The 23215-nt window shown below is 40.0% G+C and overlaps 2 protein-coding genes across 3 annotated transcripts; both read right to left on the reverse strand.

Moving 5' to 3' along the window:
* Positions 1-7916: 7916 nt before the first annotated feature.
* Positions 7917-12237, reverse strand: msrb1b (methionine sulfoxide reductase B1b). Its single transcript, XM_041815946.1, has 4 exons — positions 12083-12237; positions 9763-9905; positions 9353-9470; positions 7917-8691 (listed from the first exon to the last, which is right to left on the reverse strand). Exons 1-4 carry the CDS (start codon positions 12135-12137, stop codon positions 8675-8677), a joined length of 333 nt encoding a protein of 110 aa, XP_041671880.1. The 5' UTR covers positions 12138-12237; the 3' UTR covers positions 7917-8674.
* A 467-nt stretch (positions 12238-12704) lies between these two features.
* Positions 12705-18235, reverse strand: neurl2 (neuralized E3 ubiquitin protein ligase 2). 2 transcript variants are annotated; one of them, XM_041816298.1, is made up of 3 exons: positions 18093-18235; positions 15238-16045; positions 12705-13575 (listed from the first exon to the last, which is right to left on the reverse strand). In XM_041816298.1, the coding sequence occupies exons 2-3, from the start codon at positions 16010-16012 to the stop codon at positions 13460-13462; spliced, it is 891 nt and encodes a 296-aa protein (XP_041672232.1). In that variant the 5' UTR covers positions 16013-16045; positions 18093-18235; the 3' UTR covers positions 12705-13459. The 2 variants fall into 2 exon arrangements, with proteins under 2 accessions (XP_041672232.1, XP_041672233.1); XM_041816299.1 differs by lacking the exon at positions 18093-18235 and adding an exon at positions 16840-16965.
* Positions 18236-23215: the final 4980 nt, after the last annotated feature.

A 23215-nucleotide genomic window follows, 5' to 3' on the forward strand; every position in this document is an offset into this window, starting at 1 on the left:
AAAATAAGCTGTTTGGCATTGGCAGAGAAGATTTGGCACATTTTTCATGGGCGCAACCCACATACTCAGCTCTGCTGCTCATCCCACAAATGCATGATCCTTACAAATGTGGCATCATTTAAAAGGGTAATAAACAGGCTTTCAAACAGTATAAGAGTCATTACCAAGAAGTATTGTTACAACAATGAAATAATGTACCAAACACAAATTGCCTTACTTTTTGTTTTAAGTTTAAAATTGAAGTTGAATATGGATTGAAAAGGTTTTGCAAATCACTGAATTCTGTTTTATTCACATTTTACCCAGCTTCTTTGGTATTTTTTTTTTTTCAAATCATATGAAGATAATTTCATAACTGACATTACTGACACAAGACAAAGTTTAACCTGGTTGGCTGCCAACTGCAGTGGAATGGATATAATTTACTGCAAAATAACATCACACCTTTGATTATCAGGCATGTTGAGTCCTGATTTCTGGAACGTTCAGTGTATCACATGCCCTTAGAAAAGAAGAGTTTTAACACGCATAGTACACAAAAAAATTCACATCATTACACAATTTTGTTGTTTACCGGCACAAGATTAACTTCCTGTCAGTCTGACAATTAAATCTGCATGAAAATAGGAGTTACACCTTGTTCCTGTCCAGCAAGTTACCACTAACATGCCCAAAGCCGCCCATAAGAAGGGATAAAGGGGAGCGCTTTCTGGGGCCCAGCCAAATGGGGCACTCATGGAGGTCAGGAAAGTCATGACCTACTGCAAAGTTAGGCTGTGGTAACCATATTTTATTTTTAACCTGAATAATAACCACCCTTATCAAAATAACAACATGAATATTTATTTGTGCTGTAGAACAATGAGGCCTTTTTCAAAAAGCTCTTTTCTAGAGTTAAAAGTTGCAAAGAATTTGACTAAAATTGATTCAAATAGGTGGAAATGGCTTTGAAGTAGCTCAAAAATGGTGAAAATAGGTTAAAAGTGAGTTAAAAGTGGTGAAAATGCATTAAAACCTGCTAAATGTGACAGAAATGTTTTTTTTTAGTTGTGCAAAGGCTTTCAAGTAGCAAAAAGTGTAGAAAATAGGTTAAAAAAAGTGTTGAAAATAGCTTAAAAGTGGCAAAAAAAGTGTTGAAAATAGCTTAAAAGTGGCAATAAATTTGACTAAAATGTATTTTGATTGGGGTTAATAGGTTTAAGATGGCGGAAAGTGTAAAAAAAATTGGTTAAAAGTGATTTTAAAAAAGTGCTGAATATCAGTTAAAAGCTGTACAAAAGTTGAGAAAATTAATTTAAAATGGGCAACAATAAGTGGCGTGCATGCTGCAAAAAGGGTGACAAAAATTGGTGAAAACTGGAAATATGTGGCAAAAATCGTTTAAAGTGGCATAAAATGTTGAATAGGTGTTAAAAATGGTGTGATTTACTTCAGCAGTAGAACCCAGAGGATAAAGCTTTACACACTTTCAGCTCTTAAATGAAGTAACTGTTAGCCAGGATGCTAGCTCCAATGCTACTGATCCAACACGTACATTTATTTCATCAATAAGTCAAACTGGGGAGGGCCGATTCTTTGGTTTTTCAGGGGCTTGGTTTATTCTGTGGGCAGTTCTGCACACACCACAGTGCAGGTGTTGTTCTGAATATAATGTGTAACATCCATCCTAAGAAGCAGACTATTCTAGAAGCAGAAAATACAGACTTATAATCCAGCTTCATTTGGTAAGAGTGTCTCCACGTTTGTGTGTGTTTTGGCATGGCGGGATGCTCTAATATGCCATAATCACCGTGATGTCATCCACCTGTTTTTTGGCTCTGGGGGCAGCGATGACTGATGGGGCAATTTTAAATAATCATCTTATCTGATTTGGAGCTCCGGAGCTGAAACCCAAAGATATTACTAAACGTAAACAAGAAAAGCAGACTTTAACAAAACACTCACACCCTTATCAACTTTTTTTTCCCCACCACTATTTTTCTAAAACAATGTTTATGAAGTCTGAAAAGGGTTTACTTAGTGGAAGAAAACATTTTCCTTCACTAAATAAACCAATTTGGTTTCATTTACTCTTTCAATCATTTTGCATTAGGGGATTTTTACCTAAGCTGCTCATATAACACGGTGGATTCACCTGGAGAGGAGTGAAAGCAACAGTTTTTGAAAGCAACAGCACAAAAAAATGCCCTAAAATGACCTTTCAGAAAACAGCTATGCTCTGAATCCTCTTTTTATAATATAACTCAGAGTATTTCTCTCTTACTGTATCAAACATTTACTCTGTTTTTCACAGTCTCAAGGTAAACATTAAGCATTAACTTCACCTCTGGTTCAGCTTTGAAAAAGGTGTCTTAAGTTCAAAATACCTCACTTTTTTAGATCATTCTAACCAGGCAGGTTCAGACACTTTCTGTTCCTGCCAAACACTCCTTCAACAGTTTCCAGAGAATTAGAGATGTAAAGCATTTATGGTGTCATTGTTATCATTACTCTGCTCCACCCTCCAATAAAACATTTAAGGACAGTGAGGCATGGTGTATTTTCTTTCTCCAGAAGGTAATTAGATCACAAGAAACACAGTCAGAAATCTACGTGGGTAAAGAAAAAATAAACACAGACATGAAGGTGTTGATCAATCAACTCAAACTCAAACTCTAGCTACCTTATTAGCTTACCTTTAGTGTGAGCACTGAGTGTTCAGTAAATTGACTGCTTTGGGCCAATTGTACAAACCTCTGAGCAGCCTTTATTTATTTATCTACTTATTTTTTCTAGAGGTTGTTAAAGGGATATTTCTGTATTATTGATAGTAGTAATAGTATTGATAGTAGTGGCATAAGCCACCAGAAATTTCAGAGTGTGTTCCCCCTCAAATATTACAGGCTGGAGAAACTAGGCTATACAGCGTTAGCAGACAGGTACCACAGCTCCATGTAATTTAGTCAGTTTAAGATAAAACATGGTAGCTCAATTGTAGGCTATTTGAAATTTGTTATTGTTCTTTTCCCACCAGAAAGCCTCTGTGTTCTGCACTTTTTTGCAATTGGAACTTTAGCTACCGGCTACGTGCTCTTCCGTGTATCCGAACAGCTGTTTGGCTCTGCAGGTGTCATCAGAGACAACAAGTGACTAGGCTAAAATTAGCAATTTTGACTTGAGTGTTGATGATGTGCCATTTACTGTGGGGATACTTTTATGTACACAGAACTTCTACAGATGGGGACTCAGCAGAAAGACAGAGGAGAGAAACTTTTGTGCAGACTGGTAAGCAGGAGAGATCCTAAGTTATCTGGTGGAAACTGTGAGCCCATGTCCATGAGAACTACTGTTGTAATGACAGAGACTTAGTTACAACACTTCTTCAGGACATTTCTGATCCAGGATAGCAGCTTACATATGCCTGAAGTCTGCATCACTTCCCATCCAGATTTCCCTACATATGCCAGTTTGGCACTTCACCGTGTCAACCTTGGTAGTGCTGCTCTGGCCTCCTGATGGCCATCCTCCAGACCTGCACCAGGCCCACGCCCTATCCCTCCAGGAATCTTCCCAGCTGATCGCTCCACGAAGCATGCAGTCGCCCCTCACGTCTACACCAGCCCACTGGGTCCTGGGCATACCCTGGAATGCAGTGAGCTGGATCAGGCCTGGGAAAGTGGGCCAGGTGCCTGTAAAAGGGCAGGTGCCTTACCCGTATCAGGCAGCTGACTCTTTCCATCCTTTCTCTCCTGGGCACTTCTGCTTTAGATGCACGATCTTGCCAACAGTACCCAAAGATGCACTGAAGAAAAGTCCTTACAAAGGAGTCCAGTTGGCAAATCTGGCCATCAGTTAACGTCCAGGCTTCACAAGAGTACAGTAAGACCGAAATGACCAAGGACTAAAAGACTGAGTTTCATCTGCATGCTCAGATACCGGGAACGCCACACTGTCTTGCTCAGCAAACCCATCGCCCCATGCGTGAGTCCAAGTCTGATCTCCGCTTTGCAGTCAGTGGATTCAAGGATTACACTGCCAAGGTAAGTGAACTGCTCTCTAACTTCCACGCTCTCACTATTCACGACACAGACTCAATAGCAGAATCCAACGCGACCCAAACGCCTGGATCTTAGTTTTGGCATCGGAAACATGCATTCCCAACGCAGCAAGTTAAGACCCTTCACAAGGACATCTACAGTCTCTACAAGGATCTCAGCATCATCAGCAAAGTCCAGATCAGTGATCTGTACATAAACCAAGATCATCAACAGAATACAGGAAAGCTGGATGAGTGCACATGGGATCCTGCAAAGCTCCAGAATCCACCAGAGAGCATCCCTACTCACGAAATTGAATGCCATCTTGAAGCCAACATAGGTTGCAAGCAAGCCTCTACTGAATTCCCAAAACTGCTCCCACAGTGCCAGGGTGCAGTCTATTATAGATCTTTTGGGCATAAAGCCCAACTGTGCAGGACCTTACCTGGGTGAGTGAAGTCTTCAATTAGCTTCAGTTAGCTAACGAATAAAACACATGAACTGAAGATACAAAGGATGGAAAGAAAACTGGCACTCAAATTGGAGCTAGCTACTGTGGCTCACATTGAAGAGCCGTTTCGTAGTACAGGCTTGTTTGTGAACAGCACTTCAGCACTCTTACCCATGCATATCCCACAAGGGGTATGTGTGGGTAGGAGTGATGCTCAGCTAGCCTCTTAGCTCAGAACAAGACTCCTCTAGACTCTCGTCTCTCTTCATCTGGATAGACAATGCTCAACACGAGGAGGTCTGCGAGACTGAGCAGTTCACGATACTGATGGCCTCCACGCCAGGTAAATTGGTTAGTTGCAACATACAGGTCCATTTAGAGCTGTTACGCACTAACTTTCCTCCGTTCCCATTCATTTCTAACAGCTGTCCTCTACTTTCCCCCCTTCAGGCATTTGCAATAACATGATTGGAGAAACTATTTTCTAACATCTCATCTTTTAGTTGTTTGCATTGTTATTTTGAGCATGCAATTCAGCTTTGACATTAACTTCAAGTACAGTTACCACTAGTTTGCAGTAAGAGTTTTCAGAAAAAACAAAACCTTACTTAAGTGGCCGGAGAAAACTGTAAACTAAGAAAAGAAAAGCAAAATAAAGGATGTGGTTTGAATAGAAGGAGTCAGTTTGATAAAAGAAAATCTTTATGGTTTGTGGTTTGCATAAAAGGTAGCCTAACATAAATGACAGGGCTAGTATTGTGATTATGGCTGTAAGGTACCAAGTGTTAAAAACAGAAGTATTAATAGCATCAGATGATCTTGTCTGACCTCCTTTCCCTGCAGAAATAGCATCGGCTATCTGATGGGGCGATCAGCCTCTCTTCTGACTGTTTGTGCTTTATCTTAAACTGTCTTAGCCACTCACTCTGACTTTGACTGGCAGAGCCCTAACACACACGCTGCCAAGGCTGTGGGTACAACTACTAGAGGACCACCTTAGCTAAAAATGCACATTCTCACTCACGGTTTAAAGAACAAACTGCTGACGGTTTGCCTGCCAGGACAACACCAGAGGACATTTACTCAGCCATAACAACCTCAGTACAAGGTCAGGCCTCTGCCACTCCGAGGGCTCAGACTCATTTCAAGACTTTTGGCAGCGTGTGGACGAAAAGTTGGATGGATGCAAAGTGGTTCTACAGAATATTGAAATTTTGATGCTGCTGAGAGTTCAACAACTTGTATGAATGTTATGATGACCTCCTGTAATTGCACGCTACAAGAAGTGATGTTTTGAAAGAAAATAGGATTCAAACTTAACTTGTCTGTGGCTGAACCATTAAAATTGAGAACAGTGTGGGTGTTTTGTGTGTATTTTGGCTTGTTTGGGACTTTTATGCATGTGTTAACATAATTTGAAAATAGAAGTGAGAGACATTTTATATGTGACATCCAATAAGAGTACAGCTGCGTGTTGATTAGTATATGTTTTTCTGGGATAGTGTGCGTGTTGCGTGAGTGTACTTCCTTTGTAATGATAGCCCTCGGTCTCCTTCCAGGCGACCAGGCTACTCATCTAAACCTCAGGGTCTCTGCCAACCCCCGGAGCCCAGAGAATATGGCCTGCAGCTGGGCCACAGAGGGAGCTGGAGCCCCTGGACTTCAGAAACCACCAACATCCATAATTAACCAGACGTAAGACAACAAACATGTACACAATGTGCTCATGGAGTGAAGACATGCAAGATGTTTCTGTAGCAGGCACTTCACAAAATAATTGAAAAAGAAAAACCTGCTTGTTGTTAGATCAAAGTTTTTAACTTCATTGATAGTTTAATGATATCACCTCCAAAGGCAAGGATGGAATGTTTTGTAAACTTTAGAGGATGACAACATCTTCAAAGGCAAGGGATGTTTTGTAAACTTTAAAGTTGACATCATCTTCAACGGCAAGGATGAAAGGTTTTTTTAAACATTTGAGGATGCAGTCACCTTCAGAGGCAAGGATGGAATGTTTTTATTAAAATAAAAAGATGACATCACCTTCAGAGGCAAGGGATGTTTTATAAACTTTAAAGTTGACGTCACCTTCAAAGGCAAGGAATGTTTAATAAAAATTCAAGGATAGCGTCACCTTCAAAGGCAAGGAATGCTTTACAAACTTCAAAGGATGACATCATCTTTACAGGCCTGTAACAGAATGCTGATGAAGCTGGGGTTTTTGGGACTTTTTCTCATATTTTTGTCAAATGGTGGGCCATAATTGCCATCATTTAGGAAAGCATTTGGAACTGGCAAGTAAATTTCAGTCATTTACACAAAATTTTATTTTATTAATCTTCTTTTCTTGGAATTAAGAATCTGTTTTTCCAAAGAAAATCAGGTCTTGGAAAAATGAAGTCAAAATAAAGTGTATGCGTGTCCTTCTGTAACTAAATGCCTTTGTTTTGTCCTATTTTAGTATTTAATCATGCTTTCTTCCTAAGGTTCAAACTATAATATTCTCCATTAAATAAATTCCTGTGGTTTCTTTTATTTTTTTTAATTATAAATTAGGGTCAAAATTTCTCACAAGGACTTTGTGATGGATCTTGATGCCCAACCAGTTGAGAGCCAATGCTCAACAGTGAAGTGAATCTGATGTAGTAGGATGATAGCGCCATCTAGAGGTCAATTTTAGAAGTATTAGTCTATCAGTTTGATGCTTTCCAACAGTTGTGAAATTATTTCAAAGCACTTCTCACATTTTAACATCACAGATGTTTTAATTACTCTGAAAATATTGTTACTTAAGTAATGATGTAAAGTATTTTATATATTGTAGATGAAAGAGGTGCAAATTTAAACTATTTTACATGCTGCCGAACAGAAGACTTGTTACTCATTTACTGACCGCTTCATTAGGTTCACCTGTTTAACTGCTCATTAATTCAATATCTAATTGGTCAATCACATGGCAGTGACAGATACATTTATGCATGTAGCAGTGGTCAAGACAATGTGCTAAACCTTACACCAAACATGAGGATGGGGAAGAAAGGCGATCTAAATGACTTTGAATGTGTGAAGGTTGTTGGTGGTCTGGAAGGCTTTTAATCATACAAAATCACACCTGATTTGTGGTATACTTTTTCCCCTGATTTATTCATTTTGTACAATTAAATATTCTTTCTTGTGTAATTGTACAATTTGATAGTCCTTCTCTAGTTTTGCATAAAGTATTTAAAAGTGTATGTAGTATTGCCAACTATCACAATTAAAGGCAACTGAGGTAAATAAAAGCCTGGGATATTCACTGAAATTTTACAGTGCATTACTGTATAATTCTAAAGTAAATAAAAATAGCTGAGGTACCGTAAAACTACCTCAAAACTGCATGTCAATACCACACAGAATGAATCAGACACAACCAAGCAATAATCTATGAAACTATCAGTTTTATTTGTGTTTTGTATTTGAATTTATACATTTATAACTGATGATAACAAGAAAAAGTTCTTCCCTAACACCACTGATACCCAGACTCAGTAAAACACAAACTCAAAATTCAAAGAAAAAGTATTCATTCAAGTTATTTTCTTTACAGTACATGATAAAGAAGAAAAATGAAAGACTATATTGCTTTGTTGTTGCATACTGATGATCACACATGCATATAAATGAGGAAACAGCAGGCAGTCTTCTTCAGTGCATAGGTAACATGGTTATGTTTAACTCTTTGGAATAGAATGACCATAAATAATATTGGTTCTTTAATTTTAAAATAAACACTGGATAGAAGATAGTACAAGTAAAAGGTAGAAGATAATCTACTGATATACATTATTAAGATGAAGAAAAATCCAAATGGTTCTTAATATGAGGTATTCAAGGAATGTAATGAGTTTTTTTTAAGGAATATTAGCAGATATAGTGCCTATATAAAGTATTCATCACACTGGATGTTTAAGCAAAGTTATATTGACCATGCTTTAAAATCAATAAAATAAAAGGGTAAAACATCAAAGGGGTGAATACTTTTTATCAGCACTGTATGCAATATGGTCCTTTCACTGTGTCACGGGCAGGTCAAAGATCCTTCAGCAGACAGGATGTCCCTCTCGGTCTTTTGTCCTGTCTACGTCACTCACTGACCGACCTGTCCACTGATCCTGGACCGAGCAGCAGATACTGGAGCAGCAGCTGGAGAAAACTCTGACCTCACTCTTTACTGCTTGTCCTTGCCTGAGACAAGAGAAGGAAAAGACACATATTGAATGACACAGCTCCTCAGCAGAGGCATGGATATCAGACAAATGGTTAAAGTAAGCTCCACATGTATGGGAAAGTGGCAGAAAGTAACAAAACAAACCTTATCTTCAGTAACTTCCCAGCAAATTCAGCAGAATTTCCCCTCCATAGAAAGTATCATTAGTGAATAACACAAAAGGGAATTGTGCATAATGACTGCTTTTGCATGATTCATGAAATGTCCCTTTAAAGCAAATTATACAGGTAATATTTTTCACTAAAGGACCTAAGTACTGCTCTGAACTCTCCCACTAAATGCCACTTGTTTACAACCTCCCGGCTGTATTTAGACATGTCTGTCATCTATTCTAAGAAGAACTGTTAAGCCAATATAGTCTCTGCAACTTCATTGTTGCAGCCTTCATGGCGATGTGGATGAATGGGATATTATTGGTGTCAAAGAAAAAAATTAACACCCTTAAAACAGACATCTGTCTCCAGACAAAGTGTCCTACTTACTTGTCTCTGTATTTTCTGCTCTGTTAAAAATAGTTCCCATTTCAAACTTTCTTCACCAAGCTGGAGAAATGTTTTCAGATGGATCTGTTGTGATTCTTGAGGTAATGTAAATGGCTTACGTCTGTGGCCATCTCACCTTTGCTAGGGACAAACTTGAGAGAGTGGCTGAATATTCAAAAACGTGATTTTCCTTCCTCTGGACCATCGTTTACAAACTCATGACCCAGCCCGTTACCACACTTTCCACACAGAACCTGCACAGAAAAAAACACAAACACATCATTTCTCATTCACAGGAAGTGGTTGTGCATTAATTTAAATGTTTTCCTCTAATTAAACAATGTGGCTTTAAATAAGTTTAAGGAGAATACACATTCTGACTCAGTGAAGTAAAGGATATAGATGAAATCTATAAAGAGTTAAAATGTGACTAAAAGTAAAAGGCATTTTCATCCACAGAATCAAACTAAGACTAAATATACTCTGGTATAAAAGAAGAAAAAAAGCAATATTGTAAACCTTAAGAGGGTTAGTTGGAGCCCTGACCTTGTACGCAGTGAGCGTCTCCATCATCTTGGTGACGCTATCCTCTCTGATGGTGTCGGTGAACGCCGGCCAGGGAGACGAATGGGCGAACTTGGACCGACTGGAGAACAGTGGATGGTTACACTTGGAGCACACATACATTCCTGAGGAGAAAACAGTGACTTTAAATCAAAGTAACACAGATATCTCTATTCAAATTACTGACTTTGGCTCATTAGAATATTTTCATCGACAGTTTTGTTTCCAGCAGGGTTTTTCAGTGAGTCTGGAATGAGAGCCAGTTCCTGAAAAAGGATCCCCATGAAGAGCCAGAGAGATACTTCATGACACAGTATGTGTGATAATTCTTATAGCTGATAGACAGGGAGCTCTTTAGAGTAGTGGTTCTCAAAGTAGGGGTCGGGACCCTTTAGGGGGTCATGAGACTCTGAGATAGGGTCGCAAGATGCCTTAAAAAAAATGAAGAACATTCTTTAAATTATTTCAAATTGTATATTTTACTAATTTTTATGAAAATGTATAAATGAAATCAGTTAGATGTAAATAAACACATGGTCATTTGGTGAGATTTATGCTGGAATTAAAGTAATCAATAATGCTTAAAGAGTAAGTCTGTACCGTTCCCTCATTTTGGAGCTGAAAAGTGTCAAACTGTTGTTGGGTTCTAATCTTAAATGTATCTATTTATGCCACTTTTTAACAACTTTTCCTGCCCAATTTTGCCTCTATTATTCACCCCTTTTCATCAAGTTTTGCACAACTTTGCCTCTTTTTAAACACACTTTTGCCATTTTTGTCACTTTTTCCCACTTTTTTGGAAATTGTAACACATTTTAGCCACTTTAAACTAAATTGTGTCCATTTAAAACCCTTTCCACCACTTTTTCTGCCTGTTTTTGCTGATTCTAAACCACTCTGTCTTTTGTTGCCTCTGTTGACCCATTACTGCCACTTTTTATGCCCATTTTAGCCACATTTCACTTTTTGTTATTTTTGCCCTTTTTTGCTGGTTTTACCCATTTCTGCCACTTTTGCCTATTTCTTGGCCTCAGACAACCCACTTTTGCCAGTTTAAACTACTTTTTTCCACTTTTAAATCCCATTTCACCAAATTTTTCACCCATATTTGGCACTTGAAATCTAACCTTGCAAAGCAGATGGATACGGCCGTTTCCTACCATCTGAACCGTTTGGCCCGGGTTAGCAAGTGACAGGACAAGAACTGCATTGAGTTGTTTTCTTTTCAAAAATGACAAAAGCCATGTACTGTCTATAGTCCACAACCACGTCGCCATGGTTCATGTTATCTAGTTCTATATGGAGTTTATTCCTTTGTAGCTGTGAACGAACACTTGCCATGTTTTGTTGCTCTGACTGGCCTGTAGAGATGTGACGGACAGAACATTCATCCAATCACACTCTGAGTTTTTTTAAAGCCTCTGCCCTTTCCCAAACGCTTTGTATTGAAGGTTTTCCAGATGGATGTGTGAAACAGTCCTAAGACTTAAAATGAACTCTAAAGTTTAAGGATGAACAATGAAACAACTTTTAGCCCTTAAAACACACTTTAAAATGTAAGAAAATAGAATGGGTTAATACCCAGGAGGCAATACAGCTGCTACTGCTGCTCTAATAGACAACACATTAGTAGGAAATCGGGAAATGTTGATAGAAATCTGAATACACTTAGCCATGAGTGAAAGAAGCACAGCTTATTGCACAAACAAGGCCATATTAAATATTCAGTACTAATAAAACAGCAGTCTTATCGATTTGAATACTTCTACAAACATGTGGACCTCTAAAAGTCATTATTTCTGCTCAGTTCCAGCCCTGCAGAGCCTCTAAAGCTGTAACTACATACATGTTTAGATTATACATATAATATGTATTTAATTCGTACATCATTACAGTTAGTTAGGTTTATACAAATGTAAATATGACACATTGTCATGCAGTGCAGAAATGGTCATGAAAATGTTCTACACTTTGAAAATACTGCCACAGGGTCAACATAGTTTATTCCACAACATACAGATTTACAAGTGAAAGAAATACTACTGTGTTTCGTCCGTTTAAACGTCATTACTATCTCTCTCTTTAAAAGGTGCGTATTAAACAGGTGTTTTACAATGCTTTGTAGGCTAACTCCACTAAGCCTGACATGATATTGTATTATCACAATTACACAATACCGGAATTGTAACACAACCCCCCACAAAAGAGTAAAAATAATCCTAATACGATAATATTGTCCTTAGTAATCCAGACTAAAAGCAGGTTACATCACTGCTAACTATAACATCGTCCGTTGTCTCACCTGGTTTGAAGTGATCCTTGTAGACCTCACCACCGAAAAACTGACAGAATGACATGTTTGAGGTTGAGAGTAAATAAACCTGGAGGCAGTATGGCTGTTAATGCAGTTCAATCTTTCCTACAAACGATGGTACTGTCGGTGGAGATGACCGGACGCTCTCGTGTCCTCTTCACATGTGAAGTCATCCTCGCTGCAGATTTAACGGAAGTTCCGCCCCCTGTAGGTCTCATGTTCCAACGCTAGATGTCGCTGTTTGACAAGAGGCGGCAGCAGAGCTGGAGATGAGGGATCTCCATTAAGTACTATAACTGTCAACATTAAGTTTAATTCATGACAAACGCAGACGTACTGAGTTCTACTCGTGGGATTTTTAGATTAATATCAGGACATCTTAAAGCAAACCCCATGTCCCCTGTTTCTATTAATGACACCAAGTCAGCAGGGCTGGTTTGAGTAATGTGGAGGCCCTGGACAAAGAATAATATAGGGCCATTCGCCATTAATCTAAGCTAACCCAATCACAGATAGTGAACAAAATAATGTGAAATATCAATCTTTATTTCAATAAGCTAAGTCCTATATACTACAGGACTTACCAAAATCTAAGACTGGGTGACGTAGAGCAGAAATCATATCTTGATATTTTGTAGCTGAAAGGCAATTTACAGAAACATTTTTCCCCTGTAAATAAAGAATAAATGGTTGTTCAATACTAGATAAACATTGTGATTCTAGTTATAATAAAATAACACTGAAACTTGCAAAAGATATAGAAGTTACAGACTCCAAAAAATAATAAAAAGTAATGCCAATTGTATAAAAACATTTAATATAGAATAAATGATTGCACCTTTAGCTGCAATCACAGCACTGAATCTATGTGGATAGGTCTCATTCAGGCTTGCACATCTGGACACAGCAGTTTTACTCCATTCTTCTTTGCAAGACGGCTCAAGCTCTATCAGGTTGCAAAGGGACTGGGCATAAAAAAGCCCTTTTCAAGTCCAGCCACAAATTCTCTATTGGATTGGGATCTGGGCTTTCACTCTGCCACTCTAGAACACTCACCTTGTTGTCTTTAAACCATTTATGTGTAACTTCTGCTGCTATTTTGTCTTGCTTGTATTGTCTTGCTGGAAAATGAATCTTCTCCCAAGCTGTGGTTCTCAAAAGTGAGAATTATGTTTAAAAACAATCATAAATACAAGGAATTGGTGTCATTGTTATCAATACAAGCATGTTTTAGGAGCATTTGTCTCCCAGCTTTATACCATAAATAATTCATATTGTTCTTCATAAAATTAACCATCTTTTTCCACATTTAAACTGGGATTGAACTCGGAGATTGTATTGTTGTCCACTGCAGATCTGTGTCCTTCATTCATACTTGCAATAGTGCTTCAGAGCCTCAGGCAGCTCCAGCCAGTCTATAGCCATCCTGTGGACGATGTGCTTCTGGATCGCTTTTCTGCACAACGTCTGCAAGGACGAGACTGAAGCAACAGAGAGAAAAAACAGGGGATTAGCAAAGCTGAAGAAGAGAGAGAAAATATAAAGTAGTAATGAGGAAAGATTCATTACTGTTTGAGAGCTGATGGATAACTGAATCCACATTACAGCCTGTGATCTGTCAAGTCAGTGGCTAAAAACAACACATGCATTCACTACAAGGATGAAAATACCTGCAACGAAAGGCAACATAAACACTGATAGACAAAATGTGACGACTAAGACCCTTTTATGTATCAACAGCACATTCAGAAAGTATTCAGACCCCCTTCACTTTTTTCAGTGTTGTTATGATGCAGCCTGATGCTACAGTCAAAAATATATGTTCTACTTAATCTACACTCAGTACTCCATTATGACAAAACGGGAACAGAATTTTATTGCAAATTTATTTTAAAGAAAAAACTTAAATATCACATTCCCTTTGCAAAATCTCTAGATTTTAGCTTAGGTTCCTCCCATTTCTCTTGATCTTTGCTGGGATGTTTCCACACATTGATTGGAGTCCACCTGTGGTAAATTAAATTGATTGGACATGGTTTTGGATAGGCTCACATCTCTCTATAGAAGATCTCATAGCTGACAATGTACATCAGTGTAAAAACCAAGCCACGAGGTCAAAGGAACTGCCTGCAGAGCTCAGAGACAGGATTGTTGCAAGACACAAATCTGTAGAAGGCTACAAAAAAGTATGCGGCACTGGAACCATAATTCTCAAATGCAGAAGTTTGGCACAACTCTTCCAAGAACTGGGCGCCTAACCAAACTTAGTAAGAGAAGTGACCAAGAGCCTGGTGGTCACTCTGAGCTCCAGGGAGGAGCTGGGACAAAGTTCTAGAGGGACAACCATCCTTCCACTGATCTGGGCTTCATGGCAGAGGGGCTAGACAGAAACCAAGATGAAACCAAGATTGAACTGTTTGGTCACAATTCTAAATGTTATGTCTAGAGGAAACCAGACACAGCTCATCACCTGCCCAATACCATCCCATCATTGAAGCATGGTGATGGCAGCATCATGCTGTGGACTTGCTTTTCAGCAGCAGGGACTGGGGGACTGGTCAGGGTTGATGGAAAGTACAGAGATATCCTCAATGAAAAACTGTTCCACGGAGCTCAGGACCTCAGACTGGGCTGAAGGTTCACCTTCCAACATGAAAGTAATCCTAAGCACACAGCCGGGACAGGAGTGGCTTAGGGACGATGCTCTGAATGTTCTAGAGTGGCCCAGACCGAGCCCTGACTTGAACCCTATCAAAGATCCCTGGGCAGACCTGAAAATGGCTGACCACTGAGGGTTGCCATCCAACCTGACTGAGCTTGGGAGGCTTTACAAAGAAGAATGGCATGAAATCCCATGATTCAGTTGTGCAAAGCTTGTTGCATGAAATTTACAAAAGACTCAAGGCTGTAATCGCTGCCAAAATTGCTTAAACTGACTTCTGAGTAAAGGGTCTGAATACTTATGCTAATGTGATATTTCAGGTTTTTTTTATTTATTTCAAATATATTTGCCAAAAAATACAAAATTTTCACCTTGTCATGATAGGTTACAACATGTAGATTAATAAGATATAAAATGAATGACTTAATAGTTGTATGCATTTGTGAACTCTTATTAAAAGTACCATTATTGTGACACTTACACCCATACTCCACCTGCACAATTCGCACACATTTAGTAGCAGCGAAGACGTCCACCACGGCATACAGAGGCTGGATGGTGGGGATCCCCTTTGCAGAGGCTCCCATGTCCTCTCCATTGATGATTATATGCATGTCCCCTAGATCCCTCCCTTTAGGAACATAAAGAACTCCTATCCTGCTTCGTCTGGCTGTTGGAGGTAGAGCATTGGTTTTATACAAGTCATCTAAAATGTGACTAAAGCGTCCAGGCCTGCTGCGACCAACCAGCTTGTCTCTGGGGATTCTAACATTGTCAATGTACAGGTGAGAGTCAGTGAAGAAAGTCTTTGGTTTACTGTTGTTAACTTCTCCTTCGCCTCCTGCTCCATCTTCAGCCTCCCCTCGTCCAAGCCTGTGTCCCCCAGCTGGTCCTCCCTCTCCAGCACCCTCACCCTCTGCTCCTGGGTCCTCTATGATTTTGTTGTGGTTGCGAGTGATGGCGAAAACCCAACTGTCTCCTACGTCCGTCAGATCTGGGATGGAGTATTCAGGTACCACGTCTAAGCCTCTAGGGTCTCTGGCTGTCAAGCCAATCCGAAGGTGGCCACACCAGCCAAGCTCCTTATCCTCAATCTCTATAAGAAAAATCTCCCCAGGTTTCAGAGGGTGTTTACTGAAACAGACTCCGTTGGCAAAGCTTTCCACGCGGGTGGCCTGGGTTCCTGAGTAGTCCAGTCTCACATTTGTGCCGTGGATTGGGTGAAATTCCATGAATTGGTCAGAAACTGGCTCCATTGCAATTGTGTTTGCAGCAACTCAGGCACCGATCTGTTTCAAGGAAAAGACAAAACTGAATTCACAAGGTGGACATTAGTGTAAAAAAGTTAAGTTGTAGGTGTCTTTCCAATTAAACTTACAATTAATGAAGACTTTCAAGTCAGTTTAAGAGCCAACTTGGCTGTTAAACGTCTTTTTTTACCCGCCTTGTCAAACTTCCACTTCCTAATATTTGATTTACAAACTTCCAAAATTGCATTTCATGACACTGCAGTAAAACTTTCACTGAGTAAAATTTCCACTTAGACTTGCATTTTCTGCCAAACCTGCATAGTACCAAATTTATCCAGTCAAACTTGCTTTGCATGAAATATTCCAGTCTATCTTTCCTCGTACAAAACTCTTGATTCAAAGTTAAAATACACAAAACTTTGCAGTCAATCTCGAATTGTGTGACACTTCATTAAAACTTACATTTTCCAGTAAAACTTATGATGCACAAAACTTTGTTGTCAAAATTGTATTTCACAAAACATTCCCTCCGAGGTTACATTGTTGAAATGTTCCGGTCAAATTTCTATCGTACGAAACTTTCCAGTGCACATCTTTCCAGTCAAACTGGCGTTGTGCAAGAATTTTTAACCTGTAACATGTAGAATTTGGATATGAAATGTCAATAAAGTCTAAATAAATTTAAAATAGGACTATCGCTATGTAGTTTATTTTTTTTCAGCTGAGGTCTTAAATATCTTAAATATTAAGAAGTAAATATCAAAAATAGGCAGAGCAGAGCAATGCTGGTCTCTACTTGTCATATTGTCTTATGGCTTTAAATCAGAGCTAACCTTGAAAAGCAGATGGATTTGCCGCTTAGTCATCAGGCAAATCCATGTTGTTAAGCTCCAATCCACGTTTTTGTGGGACCGAAAAACAGTCTGGACCAGTTGAGGAGAGCGAGGCGTAGCTACAGGTGCGGTTTTAGTTGTACTTAGAGCCGATAGCAATGGCTGCCACCAGCTAGCAGTTAGCTCAGATGTAGCCAAGTATTACACCAGTTTTACCAGAGCTGGCCACATTTCTGTATGAAAAACAGAGCAAACATAAAAAAAAAAAAACTGTGAAAACTTTTCATGATGTATCAGAGGTTTTCACTCTTCTGCTGACTTGTTTCCGCATGAGGTTGTAGCAGATACAGGGAGAGGTTAGTTGTGAGTTTGTATAGCTAGTGGAGGGATGAGCTTGGATTTAGCCACAGCGACAGTTTAGTCAGGACTGGACAGCATCTCTTTCTGAAAACAAGAGCAAAGAGCCTCACTGAAAGCTTTTCATGACGGAAAAGATGTTTTCACTCTTCTGCCGGCCTACTGGCATGAGTTTGCGAGCGCTATGAGGGGGGTTTGCCAGTGTATACAATGGCTACTGCCGTGGTAGCTATTAGCACAGATGTAGCTGTAGCATAGCAGCAGTGAAGAACTGGACAACATCTCTTTACGTAAACAAGAGTGAGGAGCCACACTGAAAGCTTGTCTTGGTCGAGAAGATGTTTATGCACGTCTCCCAACCAGCTTCGGCGAGAAACTCTCTTTCTCTGAGTTTCACTGAGGAACTCTGACTGGCCCACATTGAGTGTGACAGAAACATAGACTGTAGAAAGAATTGGACAAACCCCGTGTGACGTCAGTCGTCTGCTTACAATAGGCGGACTCAAACGGCTCTTGAAGCCAATCCATGGATGCTTCCATATTGAAATCACAGTCTCAACCGAACTTTGGATCAACCTAACAGCCCGCCCACTAAGCGCGACTTCCTGTCAGCCTGCTAGCTAGCATTCCGGTTGACAGAAACGGAGCCCCTGCCAGCCGAGCTATCTGTCAATCAAATGAGACGCGCCAATCAGCTTTCATCCTAAATTGTTAGATTATTAGAAACTTTTCAAGCTTACAGTGTTAGAAGTTTCCAGGACAAAACTTTACTGTCAAACTTCCAGTGTCTGAAACTTTCCACTTTAACTTAAATTGTACAAAACCCCGTAGTCAAAGATACAGTGTAAAACCTTTGCTTTCAAACTTGTTCTATAAGAAATAGTTGGCAAACTTACATTGAACGAAACTCTCCAAATCTTTGCAGCTTCAAATGAAACTTTGCAGTTGAATGGTCTTGAAGCGATCTTAACGTGCCTCTGGTTGACACATGGTCATAGAAGAGACACAACAACCTGCAAAGACACACAACACAACCCCTGCTCTATCTGAGGGCCACTCAGGGAACATTCTGGTAGGGGGCTATTTTTGAACAGCTGTACATGTCAACAGATGGCAGGGTATGTGTGAGGGGGAGAGAGAGAGAGAGAGCTGATGGGGGTGGCCAACATGCACATGCCCCAAACCCAGAGATTGAGGTGGGTTTGGTGGGAGCAACAAAGCCCTGTGGGCCGCTGTGTTCATTCAATTTCACAAACCCATGTAGTGAAGTAATAACGGCGTCATTATCATAATATGCCATATGCCAGGGAGATATGTTAAACAGCAGGCCTTTCATCGCTGTGCTCTAAATATAGTCATGCCATGCAAATACAGTCTGGATTTCATTATTATGTAAAGCAGCAATTAAAGTAATACACCAAGATGAAGGGGTCTATGGAGATATGCAGAGATAATGAAATTATAGTGTGAGGATATGAAGAGGCATTACATTTAAAAGGGGAAGGTCTCAGGAGATTTTTTGTATTCACTTTATATGACTAAGATAAAAAATTAATGCACAGTGTGTCTCTTGAATTTTGAAAGACTATAAAATATCTGTTGGAAATTAAAGGAAGGGGCTGAACCAGGCAAGGTTTGTTGCTTTTTTTTTTCAACATTGTCTTTGTCTTCTTTATTATATTTCTTGTATCCTGACTAGAGGGGGGAATTGCCAAATAACTAAACGTTAAATGAGATACAATTCCAACAAGCCTTTAGATATTGTTTGTGATTTTCAGAAAAAGAGCTAAAGCATTAACCTTGCAAAGCAGATGAAGTCCCCCGTTTCCGTGTTTCTCACTGGCGAATCCATCTTGCAAAGCTCCTGTCTGAACCATTTGGGCCTAGTTAGAAAGTGACAGGACCAATCAGGAAGAGGCAGTTCTTTCAGGGGCGGTGGAGTCATTACATAAGCAAGCAGCAACAAGAAGCCGGTACAATTATGGCAGAAGAGATTAGCGTGGATGCTGCTAAAGTGTAAACTGACACACCAGATGGATGTGTGAAACACATCCATCAGGTAAACCACTCATAGACAGCGTTTGGGAAAGGGCAGAGCCTGTGAAAAAAACTCAGAGGGTGATTGGATGAACATTCTGTCTGTCACATCTTTACGGGCAAATCAGAGCAACAAAACACGTGACGTCATAGCCCCGTGACTGAGGTGAGAGTAAATTCCATACAGAGCTGCATAACACGAATCATGGCGGCTGTAGACATGTCAGTACATGACTTTTATCATTTTTGAAAAGAAAACAACTCACTGCTGTTTGTTCTTATTTTAACAAAGACATGTTGTCAAGTTCTGATAAAAATGAAACAAAACCTGCGAGTTAGTTCTGCCAGTAATCTCGAGCACAATCATTCACACCTGACATGCATCTTAATCAAATCACATGACTCACACCCTCCTAAACTAGCGGGCTATTTAAGCTGCGAGATTTCATTTCTCTTCCTCTGCTGCAACGCTGCGCCTGGATCAAAGCTGTGCTCTCGCCTTCAACCCAACCCCACCCCAGCACCCACCTGTCGGCTCTGACTGGGGGTTAAAGCTGTTATATTATCACTCCTCAAATTCTGTATGTAAAATCTGTGTGGAGTGATTAAGTTGGAGCCTGATGCCAGACATAATATGTTGCATAATGAATGGTTAAAAAAACTTCAACGTGAGATTATTGGCTGAACTGACGCTTTAGCAGCATCCACGCTAATCTCTTCCGCCATAATTGCACTGGCCTCTTGTTCTCTTGTTGCTGCTCGCTTACATCACGACTCCGTCGTGCCCAAAAGAACTGCCCTGCGATGCTGATTGGTCCTGTCACTTGCTAACAGGGCCCAGTTCAAACGGGAGCTTTGCAAGATGTATTTGCCAGTGAGGAACACAGAAACGGGCGTAATCCATCTACTTTGCAAGGTTAGCTAAAGCGTCAGTTTTATCAGAACTTGACAAAGTTTTTTGTTAAAAGAAGAACAAAGAACAGCATTGAGTTCTTTTCTTCTCAAAAAGGTCAAAGTCGTGTCCTGACTTGTCTACAGTCGCCATGGTTTGGTTGTTATGCAGTTCTCTATTGAGTTTACTCTGTAGCCGGGCACACCTACAACCTTACTAGTTTTGTTGCTCTGATGGGCCCGTAAAGATGTGACAGACAGAACATTCATCCAATCAACCTCCGAGTTTTTTTTCAAAGGCGCTACCCTTTCCCAAACACAGTCTGTGGGAGGTTTTCTAGATGGCATGTCAGGTTACTAAAGCACTAGGTTTTAAAAATTACTTGAACCATGTGTTAATTCTGTTGGTCTATTGTTTACCTCTTAAAATGTTCAAAATGGTGTCCCCCAAGGGTCCATGCTGGTTCCAACTGTATTGAATTTTTGTTATTTTAGTTGTCTTACTCTCTGGTCAGGGTTTCCACACATATCTTTGTGTTTTGCATGAGAAATTGGTAGGTCTTTCCAAAACAATGAGGGCTGGAACAGTGATTTACCTTTTTATTTTCACCATAGTGTTGCATTATTCTGTTATCTTGTTGGCATACTTTTAAAATGAATTATGTGAAAATAAATCAAAAGATAAATATTGGACAGAAGTGGTTCAATAATTGTAACGTGAGCCAGGACGACAATATTGCCATATATATTTTGTCCCACCATTTATTCTTAGTGTCTTCCTGTCTGAACCTGTCTTCAAACCAAGCTGCCCCACTAGGGGCTTTAATTCTCCAGGCCTGGAGGCTGTTTTTCTGTCCTTGGGATTAATAATCTGTACCATTTCCATCGTCCAGCACATGCTCTACTGGCTGGCCCTGATTATCCACGATGATGTACTGTATACGTCATAGTCTATCTCTTTTGTGATAGAGTAGGCCCCCAGCAGCCAGCTCTGCAGCAACCAGGTCAAGAGACCAAAGAAAAATGGCCTCATTTAATGAAATATGTGGGAGGATTTACAGTGCCCTGTACCAGATGGCTGGCCAAAGACACCAGGCTAAATCTAAAAAATCTACCCATGACTTTGAGTGGATTGTGCTGGCAGTCCATGACCAAAGCCATTGCCAGGTTGCGCACATTTGCCACGGATGTCAGCAAGTCTGTAGCCAACTGATGTTTTGACGGTCACAGTTCTGTCATGGGAAGACTCTGGTTGTTCCTGTCCTCTTTTTTAGTGTAACAACTATGAGTAAAAGGTTTAAAGAAACTGCTGAGACATAGGTCCCAGTATTGCTGGTGTCTGTCTCCTGCCTAATGATTTCAGGCCCATTTTCTCAAAAGGTCCAAAATTTTTTTGTTGACCTTACAGCCTTTACACAGATATAATTTGATCTTTTGTGGCTTTTTACCAAACTAAAACCATCATCACTGAGAAAGGTCCACCCCTTTTGACATTTTTCTCATGTTCTTCTAAAAAAATCTGTACATCATCTGCAAAGAGAGAGTAATCAGTTTCTAAAAAAATTCTAATCTGTTATTCCAACATGTAGCTTATAAAAAAACATTATTTGAGAATGCATAACAATGCAAGACCAGCATTTCAGCAGACAAGGCTGGCAACTACTTGGAACCAAAGACCAGAAGAGGTCCCTGAGGTCTTACGGACTTGAGCTACAAAAATCTTTGGACTGTGACCCAGCTCAGCACAGCCCACAACAACCAGTGCAGAAGTGTTTAAAAGCCTTTGTCATTATTCGTGATACTAACTCATGATACTAGCCAGAATATCATGATGCCACCTGGATGTTGTGTTTTGAGATGCAACAATTGCAATTTTACTTAGTCCGATCTCAGACATTTTAAATATGGATTTATAATCCTCATTTTGGCCGATTTAGATTTCCCTTTTTAAGAGCTGCAAATGATATCAAAGTTTCATCACTTCTGGGTATTCTACAGTCAACTGTAGGTGACATCTTTAGACAGTGGAAGCATTTGCAACAATGGCAGCTCAGCCAGGAAGTGAAAGACCATGTAAAATCACAGCGGGGTCAACGATTGCTAAGGCGCATTGTGGATAAAAGTCTTCCACTGGTAAGCAGAGAAACTGTGCAGAGCTTCATGAAACAGGTTTCCATGGCTGAGCAGCTGCATGCAAGCCTCACCAAGTCCAATGCCAAGCGTTGGATGGAGTTGTGTAAAGCACACCAACACTGGACTGTGGAGCGATGGAAAAGTATTTGGTGGAGTGTAATTCTGTCAGATGGGTGAGTCTTGGTTTGGTGGATGCCGGGAGACTATTACCTGCCTGACTGCCCTGTGCCAGCTGTGAAGTTTGGTGGGGAGATAATGGTATAGGGCTGTTTTTCAGGGTTTGGGCTCGGCCCTTTATCTCCAGTGAAGGCCAATTGTAATACTTCAGGATACCAAGACACTTTGGACAATGTTATGCTTCCAGCTTTGTGGCAACAATTTGGTGAAGGCCCTTTTCTATTCCAACATGACTGTACCCCAGTACAGAAAGCAAGGACTATAAAGACATGGTTTGATGAGTTTGTTGTGGAAGAACTTGACTTGCCTCAACTCCATCGAGCACCTTTGGGATGAACTGGAATGGAGATTGCCAGCCAGGCCTTTTTGGCCAACATCAGTGCCTGATCTCATAAATGCTCTACAGAATGAATGGGCACAAATTCCTAAAGAAACACTCCAGAATCTTGGTGTAATGGTCTAGCGGCTGAATACTTTTGTCCATATAGAATATTTGTAACTGAATTTTTGAATTAGACTACTAAAGTTGTTCACAAATTTGGGTCTAAGTTCTTTTTCTTGTGCTTGTCCTGCAAGCAGCTACACTCTGACTGTCATGCACCATAATGTCAGGGTTTGGCCTAATTGCTGGAGTGGGTGTCTATTTGTCACTTGGAGCAGGCACTGCCAGAACTAACATCTTTACCTGCTGAAGATGTGTTTAAATTGATATTTTACTTGCTTTTAGTTCTGATCACCATCACCATAACCTCCTTAAGGCCAGTCATCCTGGCAGAGCTTA

The sequence above is a fragment of the Cheilinus undulatus genome, linkage group 20 (assembly GCF_018320785.1).
Source record: "Cheilinus undulatus linkage group 20, ASM1832078v1, whole genome shotgun sequence".
Classification (NCBI taxonomy): Eukaryota; Metazoa; Chordata; class Actinopteri; order Labriformes; family Labridae; genus Cheilinus; species Cheilinus undulatus.